The sequence below is a fragment of the Oratosquilla oratoria genome, chromosome 18, assembly GCF_046742065.1.
Source record: "Oratosquilla oratoria isolate Oo_2021 chromosome 18, ASM4674206v1, whole genome shotgun sequence".
Classification (NCBI taxonomy): Eukaryota; Metazoa; Arthropoda; class Malacostraca; order Stomatopoda; family Squillidae; genus Oratosquilla; species Oratosquilla oratoria.
This window is the reverse complement of record NC_134794.1, coordinates 8,755,777-8,776,130: the sequence shown is the minus strand read 5'-3', so window position 1 is coordinate 8,776,130 and position 20,354 is coordinate 8,755,777. Positions and strand designations below refer to the sequence as shown.

At 39.2% G+C, this 20,354-nt stretch overlaps 2 protein-coding genes across 4 annotated transcripts in view; one reads left to right on the top strand and one right to left on the bottom strand.

Moving 5' to 3' along the window:
• LOC143035046 (aquaporin AQPAe.a-like) overlaps window positions 1-2,099 on the top strand; it is an 80,601-nt gene extending 78,502 nt beyond the window's left edge. For all 3 annotated transcript variants that reach the window (XM_076201509.1, XM_076201507.1, XM_076201508.1), the window contains exon 6: window positions 126-2,099. The gene's annotated coding sequence lies outside the window, so the exon portion shown is untranslated. The remainder of the gene's footprint in view (window positions 1-125) is intronic.
• Window positions 1,675-20,354, bottom strand: part of SWIP (strumpellin and WASH-interacting protein) — a 49,764-nt gene continuing 31,084 nt past the window's right edge. The window contains exons 18-22 of the mRNA XM_076201506.1: window positions 19,317-19,446; window positions 15,419-15,636; window positions 15,060-15,240; window positions 11,942-12,042; window positions 1,675-11,274 (exon numbers count right to left, since the gene is read on the bottom strand). Coding sequence (XP_076057621.1) covers window positions 11,029-11,274; window positions 11,942-12,042; window positions 15,060-15,240; window positions 15,419-15,636; window positions 19,317-19,446 — 876 coding nt within the window. The 3' untranslated portion in view covers window positions 1,675-11,028. The remainder of the gene's footprint in view (window positions 11,275-11,941; window positions 12,043-15,059; window positions 15,241-15,418; window positions 15,637-19,316; window positions 19,447-20,354) is intronic.

The window sequence follows — 20,354 nt, the reverse complement described above, 5'->3', positions numbered from 1 at the left end:
CATGCCCTGGTATTTAATCAGTACATAGCTAACCCTTTTTGTTTTGTAACTGCATTCATCTGAAAGTATATATACATAGGCACTTATAGATATACCTGCACTAACTTTTGTCATCCATGGTACAGGTCTACTGGGTTGGTCCAGTCTGCGGTGGGGCGATTGCGGCACTAGTCTACACTCATGTCTTTGAGGCAGTGGCTGATGAGGAAGAACACAGAGATGAAAGAGTGTATGTCGCTAGTGAAAACCAAGAGGGGAAGATGAAGGAAATTATCACCGATCGAACCACAAGCATTTGATGCCGTGGAATATTACCATCTGATTAAGAGGCTTTGGCATTTTAAATATGTCAGCTGCCTGACTATGTTTACTGCCAGTAGCAATTAAGTGTGAAGTGCCTTCTGTTACATCATACCAGTGTGGTTCAGGGAGTGAAATTGGACCGAGGTGGAGCTTTTTCCAGGTAGTTTAGCAGTCATAGCTCTGTGACACTGATGTCAGCCACTACTGTGCCCTCTACCACCTGCAGTAATAACAAAGTCATATTGGGTATACACTGCCCAAAACATTAAAGTGCAACATTGCATTTCCTTACTTTTTTCATTAAGTAGTATCTGCTGTGTGCGAGTGTCATCTGCACACCAGTCACGTATGCATTTGTCATCTGTGCCTTACCAAATGTTCACATATAGTTCCTGTATTTTTTATGTGTCCATTGATAGGTACTTGCTTGTGGTAGTCCTGTGGGATGGACATCAGAGAGAATCGTCTCCCTGCTGTGCATCTTCACATCTCATCAACACCCTTACCTCCATCTGGAGGTGAACCCCCAAGGAGCTTTTGCTCAGGCTCTGGACTTTACCAAAGGTCTCTCAAATTCAAGCAGACATTGTTCTTCTCCTCAAACACAGAAACAATGTCACTAAAACAGCGCAGACAACAGAACAAGTATTTCCTAGTGAGATCTATGGTTGGGCCCAGAGGCTATTGCAGGGTACCTTGGGGCTGTAATTTTCAAGTCATTGCAACTCAAAGCAACAATTATCATTGTGTGTCCAATCTTCAGTTGTAAAACTTGTTTTTGGACTTAACCTACTTTCTCTTGTTCATATAATTTTAACCTTATGTTTGGAAATTTGTACAGATTTTGGCAGTGCATCCATGATTTATTAATGTATTTTGTACTTGGGTAAACCAGACTTTTAACTCTGTTGATGTAGTAATGTACTGGTAAATACCATCGTTTTATTCAGCAAAGGGTTGTTACTTTATTAAATGGGCTGAGCAGACATCATCAAAGCCCATTTATATATTTTGTGCATTATTAAAGCTGCAGCTATATAGGTACTGAAGAGAGTATCTGATGGACTGTCACCATATATTTTAAAGCATTTTTCCCTAACATTGTTGCAGACAGCAGGGATCTTTCATTTACAAGTGTAACAGTAGTCAAAATTAAGACAATTTCACCTAGATGGCAAATCAATCTCTTCGGTAACCCATTGACACTTCATTAATGACATTTTCATAGATTATCACTGCAGCCCAGTTTCCAAATGACAGCTAGCTTTCTTACACTTTCAAGCCCTAAATTCTGATATTAATAAGTACAGTTAGGGGGGAAAAAAGTTCTTCACTGCTTTGCAAGCATGTATTGGTAGAGGTTTTTATTCACATATAAAAAAAAAAAACATTCACCATTGATAGTCTAGATAACAAGAAAACAAGGGACTCTTTTTGTTCATGACAAATTACTCTGACAATCTGCAACATCTTCATCACTAGATACTGGTTCAGCAAGTGTTGAGGAGCTTTTCTTCATCTGTACCCATAATTATAAGTGCCAATTAAAAAGCTATGCATTCGTAATGTGGTTATAGTAAGATTCTGACAAAAGTTGGTTAGTTTAGGAATACAGACTTGTTCAGACATGTATCTATTATTATCTATAAGGTGCTTCATTTTAGTGCAAGCCTTCCATAACTCCATTTTGAGAATTGTAGATTGATCTTCAGTGTCATTCATCACATAAGGCTATAGCTTAAGTTACCAGATGTTATATATGATATGATGTAATAAAGAGTAGCACTTGGCAAAAATGTTTGATTTACCTTTCAACAATGATACAACTTGTGCTGATACTTTTATGGATAAATACACAACCAACAAAAGCGAATCACTTATATTTGCTGAAAATATGACAACAAAGCAGGAAAATCATATGAAAAATATCACTATATACATGAGTATTACAAGTTCCTCAAGTTTAAGAACGAGATAGATTTGGGACGTTATCAATATGTTTGTATACATTTTTATTCTTGTATTTCAGTGACATCTTCTCCATAAGTAGAGGTCACTAACCCATTACCAGTAGGTTTTCTAATCTCAGAACTTTTACAAAAAAGGGGAAACATGGAGCCAATCTTCTCAGATCTATAGATTTTTCATTTCTTCACATCAAGAAGTATGTCCTCCCTTGTAGGACTCCCATGCTGCCTAACTTTTACTATTACTCCTACTCCACCCTTTCCTTCCTCGTATCTTCTACTCTACACCCCTCTGCCATGCACCATAATTTTTTTGTCTTTACTGTTGTTCTCTTCTCTAAGCACTTCTCTCCATCTCTCCACTTTCTCATTTATTTTGTTCATTCCACATGTCCATAGCACCTCAGGTAGACCCTGTTAATATTTTGAAGTATGAAGTACTTTTTGAAGCATGGAATTTAATGTACTATACCTTAACTATGAACTTGCTTGCTGCCAAGCAAGACCCATACTGCCTCCACTCCTGACGTCTACCACAAATAGTAATGCTCTAATCTGCTTGGCCCGCAAGCTTCTAAGATGTGATAAAACAAAGTTAAAAATGATTAGTATTCTTCTATGGGTGGAGGAAATACAGTGGTGAATGACAGGGAAAAGGGGGAGAGGGCACGCTACATGGGAATGAAAAGAGGTTAGAAAAATAAGAATAAAGAATGAGGCAAGACATCTTGGACTGGGAGTTGTGGACACCAGAAGAGAGGCTAAGTGGGTTAGGGACTTCCATTGGAAAAGGACTGTATATATGTAAAAAGAATATAACATACAGGTATACATATATATACACATACATAAACATACACTATTTCTTAATAGATGAATGTATATAAACTTGGAAAAATATGATTAGTCTTCTTAGAAAATCTATGATTCTACTTGTAAACAGATACACGAAATATGTATACAGTACATTTATAAATGACCAGATTTGTCTTAAATTAGCTAAATAATCACCAACAATAACAACACAGCCATATTAATTCCAGAATTACAAAGTTAACCCTCAGTAAATATGATACTCATCCTCCTCATCCCTAAAATGCTGAGATGGGATGGGTGTTTGCATGGGTTTTCATTTGTTTCTAATGTGGGTACTTGCCTAACTGTAATATACAAGATAGGAGATATGCATGTGGGATCCCGTTTGTGTCTACAATAATCAAACTTTGCTTTCGATTCGTTTATATTATTTGCTTGGACTATCTTATTTGAATTTAATCCACACATTGATACATCTGTAAATAAAACAATATCTTAGTGTCCTTCAAACATTCAACAACTCGTAATTTTCTTGCAATCATAGTGAATCTTCTCTTCTTTCTTCCTGTGTGGGTATTTCCAGCTTGTCTAGTCTTTCCTTGTTTGACCCATGAACTAGGCTGGGAATCGTTTTGGTTGCTGCCTTTTATATTCTATCTACTTTTCTTATATCTTTCCTTTTGTGTGAGGTCTGCACAACTTCTGTGTATCTACCTTGGGGTAGGTACAAATTTTTATTCTATTTTTTTCCCTATGTCTTCATCAAAATAATAAAATGTCACTCTGTTATTCATCAACACCTTATACGTCCTTCCCCTTATCCTGTAAACATGTTTTTGGATGACAAACCATTCTTATCCAAACCTCCCAGGTCCCACTCCTCCTTTGCGTTAGTATTTCATTTCCCATTGCACAATTCCATGAAAGTCTTCAAACTTTGCCAATCTCCAAAATAATGCACTATTCATATTTTCAATTCCTAATTTCAATCGGGTTTTGTTGAGGTCTTTGTAGCAATCTGCTTAATTTTCTATTCTTCAAATTTTTATCATCTTTGCATTGTCTGCATAGACTGAGATAACTACTTGTTCCATCAGTCATGATGATGATGTATATTAGGAACACTACAAGTGCCCTATGGGACTCCACAAGTTATTTCTCTCCAAACCAACATCTTATACTTCATAATTGTTCAAATGTGTTGATCTTTAAAAATTAAATCTTTCAATCATTCCACAAGGCTCACTCTGAGTCCTATGTATTCCAATGTCCACATTAATCTTCAATAGCTTTCTTCAGATCCAAATGTACTTTCACTTTGCCACCCTCTAACTGCTTTTAGTGCAGTAGTACAAGTAAGCAAGGGCCCAATCATCACTTTTTTCATTAACAACATGTCTGATTTTGCAATTTCCCAATTTGTGCATGACGTGGACCTGTTGCCCTGATGCGAGTGTATGTGTGTACGAGTACTGATGTTAGATCTACATACATACACATACCAAGGGCTTTTCCCCCCTTACAAAGGAGATAGCCAAAGTCAAAGGCATAAATCCACTCTCACCCATATCATCCCCACATACCCCACTCCCATTCAACATCCCTCCCTCCCTCTTTTCTTGGCTCCTGGATGATGGGTTATCCCTGCATCTTGCCCAGAAGCAATGCAGCAAGACATAGCTCAACCACAGCAAGGTTGCTTCATTTAATTGGTGACCCCCTCTCCATCCCCTCGTGCAGAAAAAGAGATGACGGTGAGAAATCCCTTCAGGCTACATCAAAATATTATTCACATACACTCCACTCCCCAACCAACTCCCATGCATTACAGCATCATCCATACACAATCATTCTCCATTCTTCTGTCCTCTCCCTTCCTTCCTCAACAGACATTCTCCTCATTCCCAATGCCCCTTTTACCCCATCCATCTATTTCATCCTTGGTCACCCCCTCATGTTCACTCCCTCAATCTCTGCCATCCACACCTCTTTTACTAATATTTCTTCACTCATTCTTTCCATGTGTCCAAACCATCACACTACTCTTTCATCAACTCTAATCTCCCAACTCCCTTTCCACCCGCATTCTCCTCCTCATCTCTTTGTTTCTCACTATCCAGCCAAGTAACTCCTACCATACTTCTCAGGCATTTCATCTCAAACACATTTAAGCTCTTCCTCATGTTCCATGTTTCAGCCCCATACAGTGCTGTCGGCACAATCACCCCTTCATCTATTACCAAATGTCTATTTCTCTTTATACTTTTTAATCCCACAAGGTATTTACTTCTCTAAATCTACATTCTACTGCCACCTTCATTCCTCCCTTACCTGCCACATTCACCCCCAAGTATGTAAAGTTATCCACTTTCTCCAGTCTCTTTCCCTTAATACTCACTTCCAATTTGCTGCCTCTTCCCTTGTACATCTCATCACCTTACATTTATCTTCAACTTCCTTCTTTTGCACACCTTCCCAAACTCCCTCACTAACTTCCTTAATCCCTTCTCTGGTCCTGCTACAAGCACAGTCTCATCGGCAAACAACTACTGGCTTATCTCTCATTTTACTCCATTTTCTTTTGACCATCTCCAATCCCCTACCCATTACCCTTACATTTACCTCTCACACCACCCCATCCATGTATAACTTGAACAACCATGGCAACATGATACATCCCTGGTGAAGTCCCACCTTTACCTCAAACCACTATCTCCATTTCTAATTCTAACACAGGTTCTACTACTCATAATAACTCTTGACTGCTCTTAACAGCTTTCCTCCTATTCCATATATCTGCAATACCTCCCAGAGTGCCTTCCTGTATACCCTGTCATAAGCCTTTTCCAAATCCATAAAGACCCAAAAAACATCCTTACCTTTTCCTTAAGCTTTCTCACACATCTACCTTACCACAAAAATCTGATCCACACAGCCCCTACCTGTCCTAAAGTCATACTGTTCCTCACCAATTATTCCCTGTTCCTCTGAAACTACTATACTCACACTTGTACCCTTCTCCCTTGTAAAGCAGAACTATACAGGCACTCCTCCAGTCCTGTGGCACTCTACCCTCTTTTAAACAAACATTAAACAACCTCACCAATCAGTCCACCATTACTGTACCTCCCTTTTCAAGACATTCTTCATAACACCCATCTAACCCATGTGCCTTACCTGCTCTTATCATTTTAATAACTGTTTTTGCCTCATCTTTTATTTCTCCTCCATTCTCCTCATTCATCACTCATTTTCTTAGTGTTTACCATTGCAACTACCTTTCCTTCCCTATCCTTCTTCACGTTTAGCATCTCCCTAAAATACTTAGTCCATCTTCCTCTTACTGCTGTCTCTTCCATTATCATCTCTCCATCTGCACCTTTTACCTTTTCTTATCTACTTGATTTGCATACCCTTCTTCTCTCAATTTCCTTCCAGTACATCTTTTTATTACTTTCAAAATTTTCTGTCATACTCTTCCCCCATTTCTCATTTGCTTTTCTCTTTGGTTCCTTTGTCTTATTCTTTACTTGTCTTCTCTTTTCTTTGTACCTCTCATATGATTCTCTTGTCCTATTTTGCAACCAATTTGTGAATGCTCATTTCTTCCCGTCTACAACCTTCTCTGCTTCATCATCCCACCACTCACTACTCTTCCTTCTATTTCCTTGTTCTTCACACCATCTTTGCCCACCTTATGACTCCCTCCTTGAAACATCCCCATTCCTTCTCCACTCCTAATTCTATTCTTCACTCACTCCCACTCTTCTCTCAGCTTCTTGTACTCATTTTCTTTCTCATTTAAGCAGTTTACTTTAAGCATCTCCCTACCATCTGTCCTTTTCCTCTTTCTCCATCTATCCTCCACTCTGTACCTTCTACCAAAAAATTATCTGATATTCCCCCACTCCCTTAAGAACACATACATCCAAAACTCTTGCTACTCTTCTCCTGGTTACCACTATATAATTCGTTAAAGCCCTATTTACCACCCTTCCATCCACCACCCTCTCCCATGTGTACTTATGCTTGACTTTCTTCCTAAACACTGTTTGCTATCATCAACTCTCTACACACATCTTCACCATCAATACTCCACTACAATTTTTTCCTGGGACTCCACACTTCCCAACCACTCTGTCTATTGGTTTGTCTCCTACCCTAACACTGAGATCTCCCAATATCACTACATTGACATTTCTCCCTAAACCCCCTATGTATTCACATATACTCCCTTTCCTCTTCTTACTACCAGCCCCATATGTATACAAAGACCCACATCTCCCTTCCCATGTTAAATGTAAATGCTTCAAAAATAAATTCAAAACAACTTTTCTAGACAGAGACCAGAAATGGTCTTTAAAAGTTACAGCAAATCCCAACAAAACTACATAATCTAGAAATCCAGATCACAAATCATATCTATGATGTTCACACATATATCAAACACAAGTAAAGAAAACAGGCTTCTATCACCATTGACAAAATATGATGAGGTCACTGCTACTTTCCTACACTGCAATCAAACTTTGAAATATTATCATCTATTAGCTTTTCATTATTATTCATGACTTGTATATTTATTCATATTTATGGCTCCAGGAAGAGCCAAGACAAGGGGGTGGATTGGAGTGGAGTATGTGGGGATGGAATGGTTGGGAGTGGTTTTTATGCCTTTGTTTTTTGGCTACCTCCCTTGTAAGGGGGGAAAAGCCTATGGTATATGTATATGTATGTACATTTATTCTGAAGATGAGAGCACTGAAACATCTAACCCCTTAATGTGGAAAGAGAAGACACTAAAAGAAAGATGAAGATGATAATGAAAAAAATGCCTTTACTAGTAAAAAGATTAACCCTGTCACCTACCTCAACTCTTTCATTGCTATTTATGACCTGCTGCCATGCAATTTTATTCAGTGAAGGAAGCCCCTTACACAATGAGAGGGCTAATTTGCAAAATTCATTATATGGTTTAACGTCACAAACTCCCCCGTATTGGAAGGCCAGGACAGTGCCCCTCACAGAGGCCTTTGTAGCATGGAATTTAATGAACCGTGCCCTTGGTTCAACTTTGCTGGTGGCAGGGTTTGAACTGCCATCCCCTTGGCTTTCATTGCAAGTAACGACACCCTAACCCGCTCAGCCAGCGAGCTTCCAAGATTCATAAGGCACATTAAATTACTATGTGGTTATGCGTATATATGTACGTACAGGAGAGAGCTATGCCAATGGGGTTGTCTCTGTTTCCTTCAGTCATGTTTGGCTTTGAATTTAACTGTTATGTGACTGAACTATTGCCTCTGTGGATACCCCACACGTTTATGCATCTATACGAAAAGCTGCATTTCTTGGTATCCTTCTTGCATATTGTCTTTTTCATACTGTTTTCTATGACCTTTTCTATCCCAAATAAGGAGATCCTCCCTGTCAACTATGTCCTCTCCTTTAGCTGACCTAAACACAACAATCATGTCACCTTTCTTCCTCTCTTTTAATGGGGGCATTTCCAATTTTTCTAATTATTCCTTATATGGTTTATCTATATCCTTTTTGTGTTAAGCCACACCACTAATGCATATTCTAATCAGAAGCTGATTAGATTTTTTTTTTTTTTTTAGAAAATTTTCATTATATTTGTAGTGAAATGTCACTATGTTCATCATATCTTATATGTCACACTAAAAGCCTTGTTAATGTGCTTATCAAATAACAAATTATATGTTTGTGATCAACACTCCTATGTCCTTCTCTTTTGGCCTTATAAATGTTTCATTTCCTATCAAGTAAATCACTGATGGCATCTTTGGTTTTGCCTATATCCAATATATATTCTTTTATTGAAATTCATTTCCCATACTTGGTTTCAGTCATAAATCCTGTCTAGATTTCCTTGTATATTTCAAAATATTCATCTACTCTCCCCATGACCTTTATATCAGATCTACACACATATTAGAGTAACTCTTAGCATGTGCATAAAGTACACATACATGATTGACAGACACAATATGATACATAGGTTAAACGTGTCTGAGATGAAATGAATAGTGAGAAAAATAGAGGAGTGGAGGAAATTGTGGTTGGTGAGTTAACTGAAGAGTGCTTTGATGATTTTGGCATATGGGGAAAAAGTGAGTGAAGAAAGAGTGGAAGACTGGCAAAATGAGTGTAGAAAGCCTGACCACAGAAACAAGGTTAAGGGTCAAGCAGGAAAGAAAGAGAAGAAAGAGGAATGAATGCAGAGTGGCTGCAAATGGATAAGGATGATGCGGTCTGATGGGATTTCTTCTTGTCTGCTCTCTTTATTTCTCATGTGAATGGGGGGGGGGTGAGGTTGCCATATAACTAGGCAGTGGTGGTAAACTAGTCTTGGCTATTGGGTCCTACTGTGGAGGAACTGTGACATGCTGCATTGCCTCTGATCACGGCAGTGTGGCAGGGAACAGGGATGACCATTCATCCATGAGGAGTTAAGAAGGACAGAGAATAGGTTTTTATTTGGATGTAGGACGGATGTATGTTTCACCTCAGTCACCCCTTTATATGGAGGGAAAAGGCCTTTTGGTATATATAGATTTTTTTTACTTACATATTTAATTTTGTTTTAATTAATTTTTTGCCAACACGCGTGGTTTCTCTCTTGCATTGCGGAAGTTTCTAGCAAATCACAAATGATCCTCACAGTTTGTCACCATGATGCTGGCCAAGAGAAGCAAGAGACTTAAGATAACCAGAGTTATAAAAACAAGGTTCAGGAAAGTCTGCTATGAAAAATGAGAATACTAGGTGAAATATCAACCATATGCCCTTTAATACATGGTTTTCGATGATTCTTACTCTACAAATTCACATTCTGGAATGCAACAGATCTACATAGACACCATACTTCCCATCTAAACTGGTTGGCATTTTAACTGGTGAAAGCTTATATCATGATGATAAATATAATAATGACAATAACCGTTGCCTTGATTTTCACTATGAAGGAAAACCTGCAACCCCTCAGTGGCTGACAATGGTCCTTGAACTCTCCCTCGAATCTCTCAAGGAAAATACTTTGGATTGTTGCCTGTCTTGTACTGGTGTAGGAATGTTTCTGTGTCACCAGCTGAAAGTGATAGGAGGAGAGCAGTTGCTGGCTGTCGGCTCTCCATGTGAGAAAAGGTTTATAAAATATGTATGAAGCTCAGATAAAGAAATCTTGGGCCCAATTCAGAAACCAAGTGCCAGCCTCTCTGGACTGCACCTCCTGATGGAGGTGAGGGGGTTGCCAGGTTTCAAAAACGGGTTGCTCTTGGAGGATCACCACAAACAACACAAACAAGTACCCACGATTTACCTCTGATATATATAAAAACATAGAAAGCATTTTATCATTTTTACATTTCAACAAGATAAGATGAAATTTGCTGTAACAAAAATCTTTAATAATGATAAATTAGGTTAACAGCTCCATCACTATGGTGACATCTTTTGAATTTAATCTGGTTCATACCTGATGATCTTTTCGAATTGTTGGAATGTTAGCAGACTTTATACCCCTTTGGTATGGTGGTATTCTTTGCAAGTTTTTATTTTGTTTTAACGTCGCATGTAATTTAGTGAACCATGCCCTTTGTCCAACTTGCTGGTGGCAGAGTTCGAACTACCGCCACCTTGACCTCTGCCACAAGTAGCGATACTCTAACCCATTCAGCCAGTGAGCTTCCATAAAAGTTTTACTCTAGTTAATGCCAGATAACTTCTGTCAATTTAACATATTCAACATATGTCACCATACTGAAAGGATTAACAAATTCATTTAACATTTAAGTAAAGTAAAATATCTTACTTGCTAATTTTTGCACAGCTTCTGGAAGGGGCAGCTATTACAAAGATCTTAATCACTTCAATTTCTTTCCCTGAATTCATCATATACATAATATGCCTGAGTTAGTTTTCAGTTCTTCTTTTCTGTTCCATCACTTGTATTACTGGATCCCTGTGATGCAGCATCACTAGATGAGTTTCCTTTGGTAGTGTCATTACTTCGGCAATCTCCTTTGAAAAATATCCGGGCACTACTTATGCTCAGATACAACAGTTCAAATTCCTGTTGATACTGTTGAAGACGAGACAAGGAGAGTGCTAAGGTTTGCTGTAGTTTGTCATCCAATGCAGAGCTACCCTGCTTTTGTTTCTCTACCTGCAATACAGTTAACATAGCTTAAACACCTAAGCTCTGGCATAAGATTCATACATACATATACCAAAGGCTTTTTCCCCCATTATAAGGGAGGTAGCCAAAAAAACAAAGGCATGAAAACCACTCCCATCCATTTCATCCCTATCTTCCCTCCCACTTATCTTGGTACTTCCTGGATGATGGGTCATCCCTGCATCTCATAAGATTCAAAAAAAGGAAAATTAGTCTTAGTTCCTATGCATCTTCTGTTACCGAGTATATTCAATTATAATTATGAATATACATTAACTCTACACTGCATTAACTCTAATCTTCTAATTATGGGGCACATATGGTGTTGGTTGGAGGGATCACTGGTAGACATTCATTCACTGATGTCATCAGTCTGGGTGGACACTTATTTGGTCTAACCCTCCAAGAACGAATTTCTCAGTAAAGAAATGATTCAATCAACTTTGATCAATCAATACATTGCCCCAAGCCTCTCTTGCAGAGGACCCAACACTCCCAGGTAACCGGCAACAGCCACCGGACTGGTCGATAAACCACTTGAGGAAAAAAATATTGTGTTGCTGTCCAGGTATAGCCAGGGTGGGGCATTGATAACATTTTCGTAAGACAGATATGCGAGTGTGTGGTTGTGCATGCATGCAAAACAGAACCTTACCTTCTCTCTTTCTGCTATAAACCTTCTTCTGACACCTGACCACCAATGCAGATGGTCAAATGATGAACTCTGATTCAACACCTTCAGCAAATATGCAATACCTAAGAAATTTGAGAAAGACAATTAGGTTACCATAAAAATAAACAAAGAATAGAATTAAACTGAAATGAAGACATAATAATTATGACCTGAAGAAAGAATAAAATACAGCCCATAAGATTAAAAGCATTTTTCATTTAAAGAGATTATTCAGCAAATGATGCATAATAATAACAATTATTAAGGTGAAACAGTTTCAGTACCTTATCAGCAACCAGGTTATATAAAATACAACTGTACATTCAGCTTTCTAGGTAATGATAAAAAATATTAAAAAACAAACATCTAGCCCCATCTGTGGTATTGGCTGCATGTTATTGTGGGGTTAAAAGCTGCTAAGTAGCATGCAGCTGATAATTTAGGGTCTATATGGGGTGCCCCTACAGACCAGAGCCACACAGCATTTTGTTTGTGATAGAGGAAATCTCTATTCATAGAGAAATTATGCTACTTTATAATACTTTGACTGTCCCGCCGTTATGCTGTCCCCCAACTCTTAATACTGTCCTGTACCACATCTCTGAATATTCATTTCCTTCTTCACTGAACCCTATGGTATGGGAGAAAGAATACTGCCACCAAGTGTTCCCACTTGAGTCATAAAAGGCAACAAAAATGGGACAGGGATAGGGCTAGGCATCCTCTCTCTGTAGCCCCAAAGGGGACATTCCTAAAAAAAAATTAAGGCATAAGAAGGTCTGGGAGGAGTTTTCCAATCAGAACAATAAGATTTTGGTCTTTTAATGTGCATGGATGTGGTACAGATGAGAGTAATAGGGAAGAGACAGGCAGTATGTTTGTGAGAAGAATGATGGATGTGTTGACATTGAGTAAAACTAAGTTGAAAGGGGGATGAGTTTGAGTTTGGGAGTGTAGTTGGGAGGGGGTCAGGAGTGAAAAGAGGATGAAGGAGAAAAAAAGAGATAGGTAGTGTGGTGGAGTGGAAGGAGGCTTCTTCAAGGTTAATGTGGATGAAGGTGAAACTGGGAGGGGAGATTTGGGTTTTTGTAAGTACATATGGGCCTAGTAGTGAGGAGGATGTAGAGGAAAAGGAGGTTTTTTGGATAGATTTAAATGAGTGCATAGAGGGATTAGAGAGAAATGTCAATGTAGTGGTACTGGGATATCTCAATGCTAAGATAGGGTGATGAACCAATAGATAAGAGTGGTTGGGAAGTGTGGAGTGCCAGGAAAAAATCAGAGAGATGATGGTGATGAGTCTAGAGAGTTCATAATAGCAAATACAGTGTTTAGGAAGAAAGTCAAGCATAAGTACACATGGGAGAGGGTGGTGGATGGAAGGGTGGTACATACATACATACATATATCAAGGCTTTTTCCCCCTTACAAGGGAGGTAGCCAAAAAAGAAAAGGCATAAAATCATTCCCACCCATTCCATCCCTAAATACACTCCACACCCCTCCACCCTCCCTCTCATCTTAGCACCTCCTGGATGATGGGTCATCCCTGCACCTTGTCCACTGCCCTGGGTCAGAAGCAGTGTCACAAGACACAGCACATCCACAGCAAGGTCGTGGATAGGGCTTTAATGGATTACATAGTGGTAACCAGGAGAAGAGTAGGAATATTTTTTAATACACATGCTCTAAGGGGAGAGAGTGGAAGGTAACCTGAGAATGGAGGATAGATGGAGAAAGAAAAGGACAGAAGGTAGGGAGATGCTTTGAGTACATACATATACCAAAGGCTTTTTTCCCCCCTTACAAGGGAGGTAGTCAAAAAACAAAGGCATAAAATCCATTCCCACCCATTCCATCCCCACATACTCTACTCCCATTCACCCACCTCCCTCCCTCTTTTCTTGGCTCCTCCTTGATGATGGGTCATACCTGCATCTCACCCACTACACCTCGGTCAGAAGCAGTGTCAGATGACACAGTACATCCAGAGCAAGGGCGCTTCATTTAATTGGCAATCCCCCCTCTCCATTACCTCATTCAGTAACAGTGAAGACAAGGAGAAATCCCTTCTGTCTGTGTCAAAATATCATTCACACAAAACCACTCCTTAATTCCCCCTCTATAATCCCTCACCCACTTCCTTCCATGCATCACAGTATCATCCATGTACAGCCATTCTCCACTCACCCCTATCTTCTGGCTTCTCTGTTAGTTACTGCCATATCTTCTCTATTTGATTCGCCTCCCCTTCCTCTTTTAATTTTCTTCCAAAACATCTTTGTATTACTTTCAAAAATTTCTGTCATACTCTTATCCCATTTCACGTCTATTTTCCTCTTTGCCTCCTTTATCTTATGCTTTACTTCTCTTCTCTTTTCTTTGTACCTCTCATATGATTCTCTCATCCTATTTTGCAACCAATCTGTGAATGCTCACTTCTTCTCTTTTACAACCTTTTTTTCTTCATCATCCCATCACGTGCTACCCTTCCTTCTATTTTCTCCTGTCCTCCTTGTTCCACACACCATTTTTATACACCTTGTGACTCCTGCCTTAAAACAACCCCATCCCCCCTCCACTCCTAGTTCTACTCTATCCTTCACTCCCACTCTTCTCTCAGCTTCTTCTTGTACTTTCTCTTTTTCTCATTCAAGCAGTTTACTCTAAGCACCTTCCTACCTTCTGTTCTTTTCCTCTTTCCCCACCTATCCTCCACTCTCATTTTACCTTCCACCAAAAAATGATCTGATATTCCCCCACTCTCTACCCTTTATACATATAAATCCAGTATAAAGTTAATTAAATCCCTATCTACCACCCTTCCATCCCCCACCCTCTCCCATGTGTACTTATGATGATAGGGTTTAACATCACAAACAACCCCTATTGGGAGGCTAGGATGGTGCCCCTTACAAAGCTTTGTAGCGTGAAATTTAATGAACTATGCCCTTGGTTCAACTTCACCGGTGGCAGGGTTTGAACTGCCAGCCCCTCAACCTTCACCACACGTAATGACGCCCTAACCTGCTAGGCCAGGAAGCTTCCCTGTGTATTTATAAACAATAAATATATAAATACTATAAATGCATTTCCTTACCCATTGCAAAGCCGTCATCAGTGAAGAAAGCTCCTAACTTGTTCTTTTTATTCATGTTATCCTTTGCTGTTATGGAATGTTCAATATAGTTGATTGTGAGGGGTGGAATGATGAGGAAGAAGTTACGGAGATGACTGTTCTTGGTATCTCGCAAAGGAGGGGCAAACACATCCACAAGCAGCTGCAAATAAGTTTAATTAAAGATAATAAAGATGAGCCCTATTAGTCAGAATTTTTTTCAGAGCTACCATAAAGTGAGAGCAATAAAATATGCACATTTTTACTGACCTTTCTCTAATCAGTTTCATTCTTATAGGCAAAATTTAACAAGAAAAGAAAAGAAAGAAAAAAAAAATCACCTTAAAATAATCCATATCCTGATTGAAACTTTTGGTTATATTATTTATCACTTCATCTAAATTTTCTGCCGCCTTCTTGGTTTCACTGCAAACAGGTGCTTCTTCACATAACTGGGTGAAACTGGCAATATCCTCTAAATCAGGAATGAACCAAGCAGCATTACTGGCACAGTGCAGACCACCAGAACGCACCAGACGGACATATCCCATGGCATTACCTTAATAAAGAATAAGGCTTCAGTGATAAGTAAAGATTACTCTAATTTCACAAAAATGTTATCTCAATAACTTGTATAAATCAATCAATTGCAGATATGGATGTGTATGTATATATATAAAATGTTCTCAATAATTGATCACAATTTGCAACCAATCTCTGAATGTTCATTTCTTCTCTTCTACAACCTTCTTTATTTCATCCCACCATCAATCAATTGCAGAGAGTGGGGGAATATATATATATATATATATATATATATATATATATATATATATATATATATATATATATATATATATATATATATATATATATATATATATACAGTGTTTAGGAAGAAAGTCAAGCATAAGTACACATGGGAGAGTGTGGTAGATGAAAAGGGTGGTAGATAGGGCTTTAATGGATTACACAGTGGTAACCAAGAAAAGAGTAGGAGTTTTGGATGCACATGATCTGAGGGGAGAGAGTGGGGGAATATCAGATCATTTTTTGGTGGAAGGTAAATTGAGAGTGGAGTATAGATGGAGAAAGAGGAAAGGGACAGAGGGTAGGGAGGTGCTTAGAGTAAGCTGCTTAAATGAGAAAGAAAAGAAGTACAAGAAGAAGCTGAGAGAAGAGTGGGAGGGAGTAAAGGATAGAGTAGAAATAGGAGTGGAGGAGTAATAGGGATGTTTCAAGGAGGGAGTTACAAGGTGTGCAAAGATGGTGTGTGGAACAAGGAGGATGGGAAGAAATAAAAAGAAGGGTAGTGAATGGTGGGATGAAATAAAGAAGGTTGTAGAAGAGAAGAAATGAACATTCACAGATTGGTTGCAAAATAGAATGAGGGAATCATATGAGGGGTACAGAGAAAAGAAAAATGAATCATAAGATAAAGGAGGCAAAAAGGAGAGCAGATGTGAAATGGGGGAAGAATATAACAGAAAATTTTGAAAGTAATAAAAAGATGTTCTGGAAGGAAATTAAGGGAGGAAGAGGAGGCAAATCAAGTAGAGAAGAAAAAGTAAAAGGTGCAGATGGAGAGATTATAATGGAAGAGATGGCAGTAAGGGGAAGATGGGCAAAGTATTTTAGGTTGCTGAATGTGAAGGAAGATAGGGAAAGGTAGTTGCAGTGGAAAGCATTAAGAAAATGACAGATGAATGAGGAAAATGGAGGAGAAATTAGAAAAGATGAGGTAAAAGCAATTATTAAAATTATGAGAGCAGGTAAGGCACCTGAGTTAGATGGGTGTCATGCAGTGTCTAAAAATGGGAGGTACAGTGACGGTGGACTGGCTGGTGAGGTTGTTTAATGTTTGTCTAAATGAGGGAAGAGTGCCAGAGGACTGGAGGAGTGTCTGTATAGTTCTACTTTACAAGGGGAAAGGTGACAAGTGTGAGTGCAGTAGTTTTAGAGGGATCAGTTTGTTGAGTGTAGTTGGGAAGGCTTATGGGAGGATTTTGATTGAAAGGATTAGGAGAAGAACAGAGGAAGTGATTGGTGAGGAACAGTATGGATTCAGGACAGGTAGGGGTTGTGTGAATCAGATTTTTGTGGTAAGACAGATATGTGAGAGAGCTTTAGGAAAAGGTAAGGATGTTTTTTGGGCCTTTATGGATTTGGAAAAGGCTTAAGATAGGGTAGACAGGAAGGCACTGTGGGAAGTACTGCACATATATGGGATAGGAAGAAAGCTGTTAAGAGCAGTTAAGAGCTTTTACAAGAGTAGTAAAACCTATGTTAGAATTAGAAATGGAGAGAGTGAGAGGTGTGAGGTAAAGGTGGGACTTTGCTAGGGATGTGTCATGTCACCATGGCTATTCAATTTATACATGCATGGAGTTTGGGAAGGTGTGTGAAAGAAGGATGTTGAAGATAAATGTGGGTAAAAGTAAAGTGATGAGATGTACAAGGAGAGAGGATGGCACCAAATCGGAAGTGAGTATTAAAGGAGACTGGAGAAAGTCAATAGTTTTAGATACTTGGAGGCAAATATGGTGGGAAAGGGAGGAGTGGAGGAGGAGGTAGAATGTAGATTGAGAGAAGCAAGTAAATGCCTTAGGAGATTAACAAGTGTAATGAGAAATAGACATTTGGGAGTGGATGCTAAGAGGAGACTGTATTTACCTAATTGTAGTCTACAGGAAAGGAGCAACATTCATTGGATCCCATATCCTATTCTCTAATTTTCTAATATACCTTGACTCAAATTCATGTAGGGTTCCAATTTAATATATAGCTTTAATTTCCAATTATCATATTTGGATTTGAGCTCAAGTACTGTTTGAGCTTGGATTATATCACTTTCTAAGCTATTCTATATACAGGAATATCTCACTATACAACCGCGTTGTGTTCCCAGCTGACTGGCCACAATGTGAAAATTTGTATATCGAGGTGGGTTTTTCATTAAATAGGGGTGTTGTGTTCTTGGACCCTGTCAACCCCCTCCTCAATTTTTGCCTCCTGGGGCTTTCATATACACCCAACACTTGTTTACCTATTTTATAGCACTTGGTTGTATAGTGAGGTACTCCTGTATACATCTATATGGAAAATTGTATTTCTTCACATCCTTTCGACATGTGGTCTTTCTTAATTTACTTCCATGACCTCTTAAAGTCCTCCCATCTTTGATCATGAGATCTCTTTTATCAGTGCAATCTCTCCCCTTTAGTGACCTGAACACTGTAATCATGTCATCTCTTTCTCTTCGATCTTTCAAAGTTGGTAGACACAGCACTTTTAGTCTCTCCTCATATGGTTTATCTGCCAGGCTGGGGACAAGTTTGGTTGGTCCCCAGGCTGAAGGGATGATTGCACTGCATAGAGCAGAAACATGGAACATAAGAGAGGAAGAGTTTAAATGTGTTTGAGATGAAATGCCTGAGAAGTATGGTATGGGTTACTAGACTGGAGAGAATGAGAAATGAGGAGGTGAGGAGGAGAGCGGGGGTGGAAAGGGAATTGGGAGATAGGGTTGATGAAAGGGTATTGGGATAGTTTGGACACATGGAAAGAATGAGTGAGAAAATATTAGTAAAGAGGTGTGGAAGGTAAAGATGGAAGGAGTGAACATAAGGGAGTGATCAAGGATGAGATGGATGGATGGGGTAAAAAGGGCACTGGGAAGGAGGGGACTTTCTGTCAACAGACATTCCTCTCTTTCCCAATGCCCCTTTTACCCCATCCATAAAACATGTATGTGTGTATAAAAAAGCCAATCATTGCCTCAAGTTGCACTAAGAGGAAAACCTACAGTAGCAAGCAACAGTCCTCAGAATGAGACTGCAAGAGACCATAAGGCCTACACTAGCCAGTTAAATTCATGAAGTAAATGAATAGAAAATTTCTTCAAGCCATACCATATCTGGGAAGAAACTTTGGACTGTTGTGTGTGTTGTACAAGTGTGGGACTATTTCTATGTTACCAGCTCAAAGTGACAGGAAAAGGACAGAAATTACTGCTTGTCAGCTCTCCATGGGTGAAAAAATGTAAGAAATACAACTGAAGTTAATAAAGACAGATCTTGGGCCCAGTTCAGAGACTGAGTGCCAGCCCTCAGGGCTGCATCTCTAGATGGAGGCGAGGAGGTTGATGAGTATTGAAAATGGGAAGCTTTGATGTCAATCTTGCAGACCCACCACCTGGAGGTACATACTGCATAATCACTAAAATAGTTATCAACATACCTATATGTGTTATGAGTCCTCTAAATTTATCCAAGTATGACAGCCCATCGGGAGTTAGCCCCAATTTCCTTATTCCTCGATTGAATTTCTCTGCACGCTCATATGGGAAGTAGTCATTAGTAGCCTTCACCTGATGACAAAGGTTAATTGGAGAAATGTGGACAAAAAACACTGTCTATATACCAAAAGATCTTGTCTACCTTAAAAAGGAGATAGCCAGCCAAGACATACAGTTACATAAACACGGCATAGGAAACATGGACTGGAAGTGAAGCGTTTATTCCTGAAGATTCGTCTATTGACTTTGAGAAAGTTAACCCCTTCCATATGGTGATGCCTACGTAGGCGTCATGAGGAGCAAGTGGGTACGTGAGGATGCCGATGTCGGTGTCTTGATTATATTTATTGTAGTTGTACCTGTGTGACCCCCATACTCTGTAAACTGGCTTCATCATATTTTCTATGGTTATCAAAATTCATGGGTGAAAGAGAGAACGAGCAATACAGCGGTGACTTTATTTTTTATAATGCGAGTATTATGACAACATCGCACGTCTGGCAGCTAATGCTGCCCGCAAGATTTTGGCCCGGAGTGAAGGGGTTAATGGACGAAATGTCAGGAATAAATGCTTCACTTCCAATCCATGTTTCCTTTGCTGTGTTTATGCAACTTGTTCGCATGCAGTTACCCTTCACCCATCCCACACCCATTTGTTATCCTTTATATCTTAGATCCTTGTGAATGAAGGACCATCCCTGTCCACCACCCACTGCCAGGGTCAATGCAGTAAGACAAAGCACTTCCATAGCACAGCCTGAAACCTAAAGCTGGTTTACCCCCACAGCTTCATTACATGGTGACCCATCCTCCTCCTCCTCTATGAAAAACAATGACTCTGAGAACAGCAAATAAATAAAGATCAGAGTCCATACTGAACAATGCTTTGCTTACCAGATAGTCAGAGCTATAGACAGTAATCATTCTAACCATGAATACATCAAACAAATGCAACAGATGAGAGGGAAACAATGGGTGGT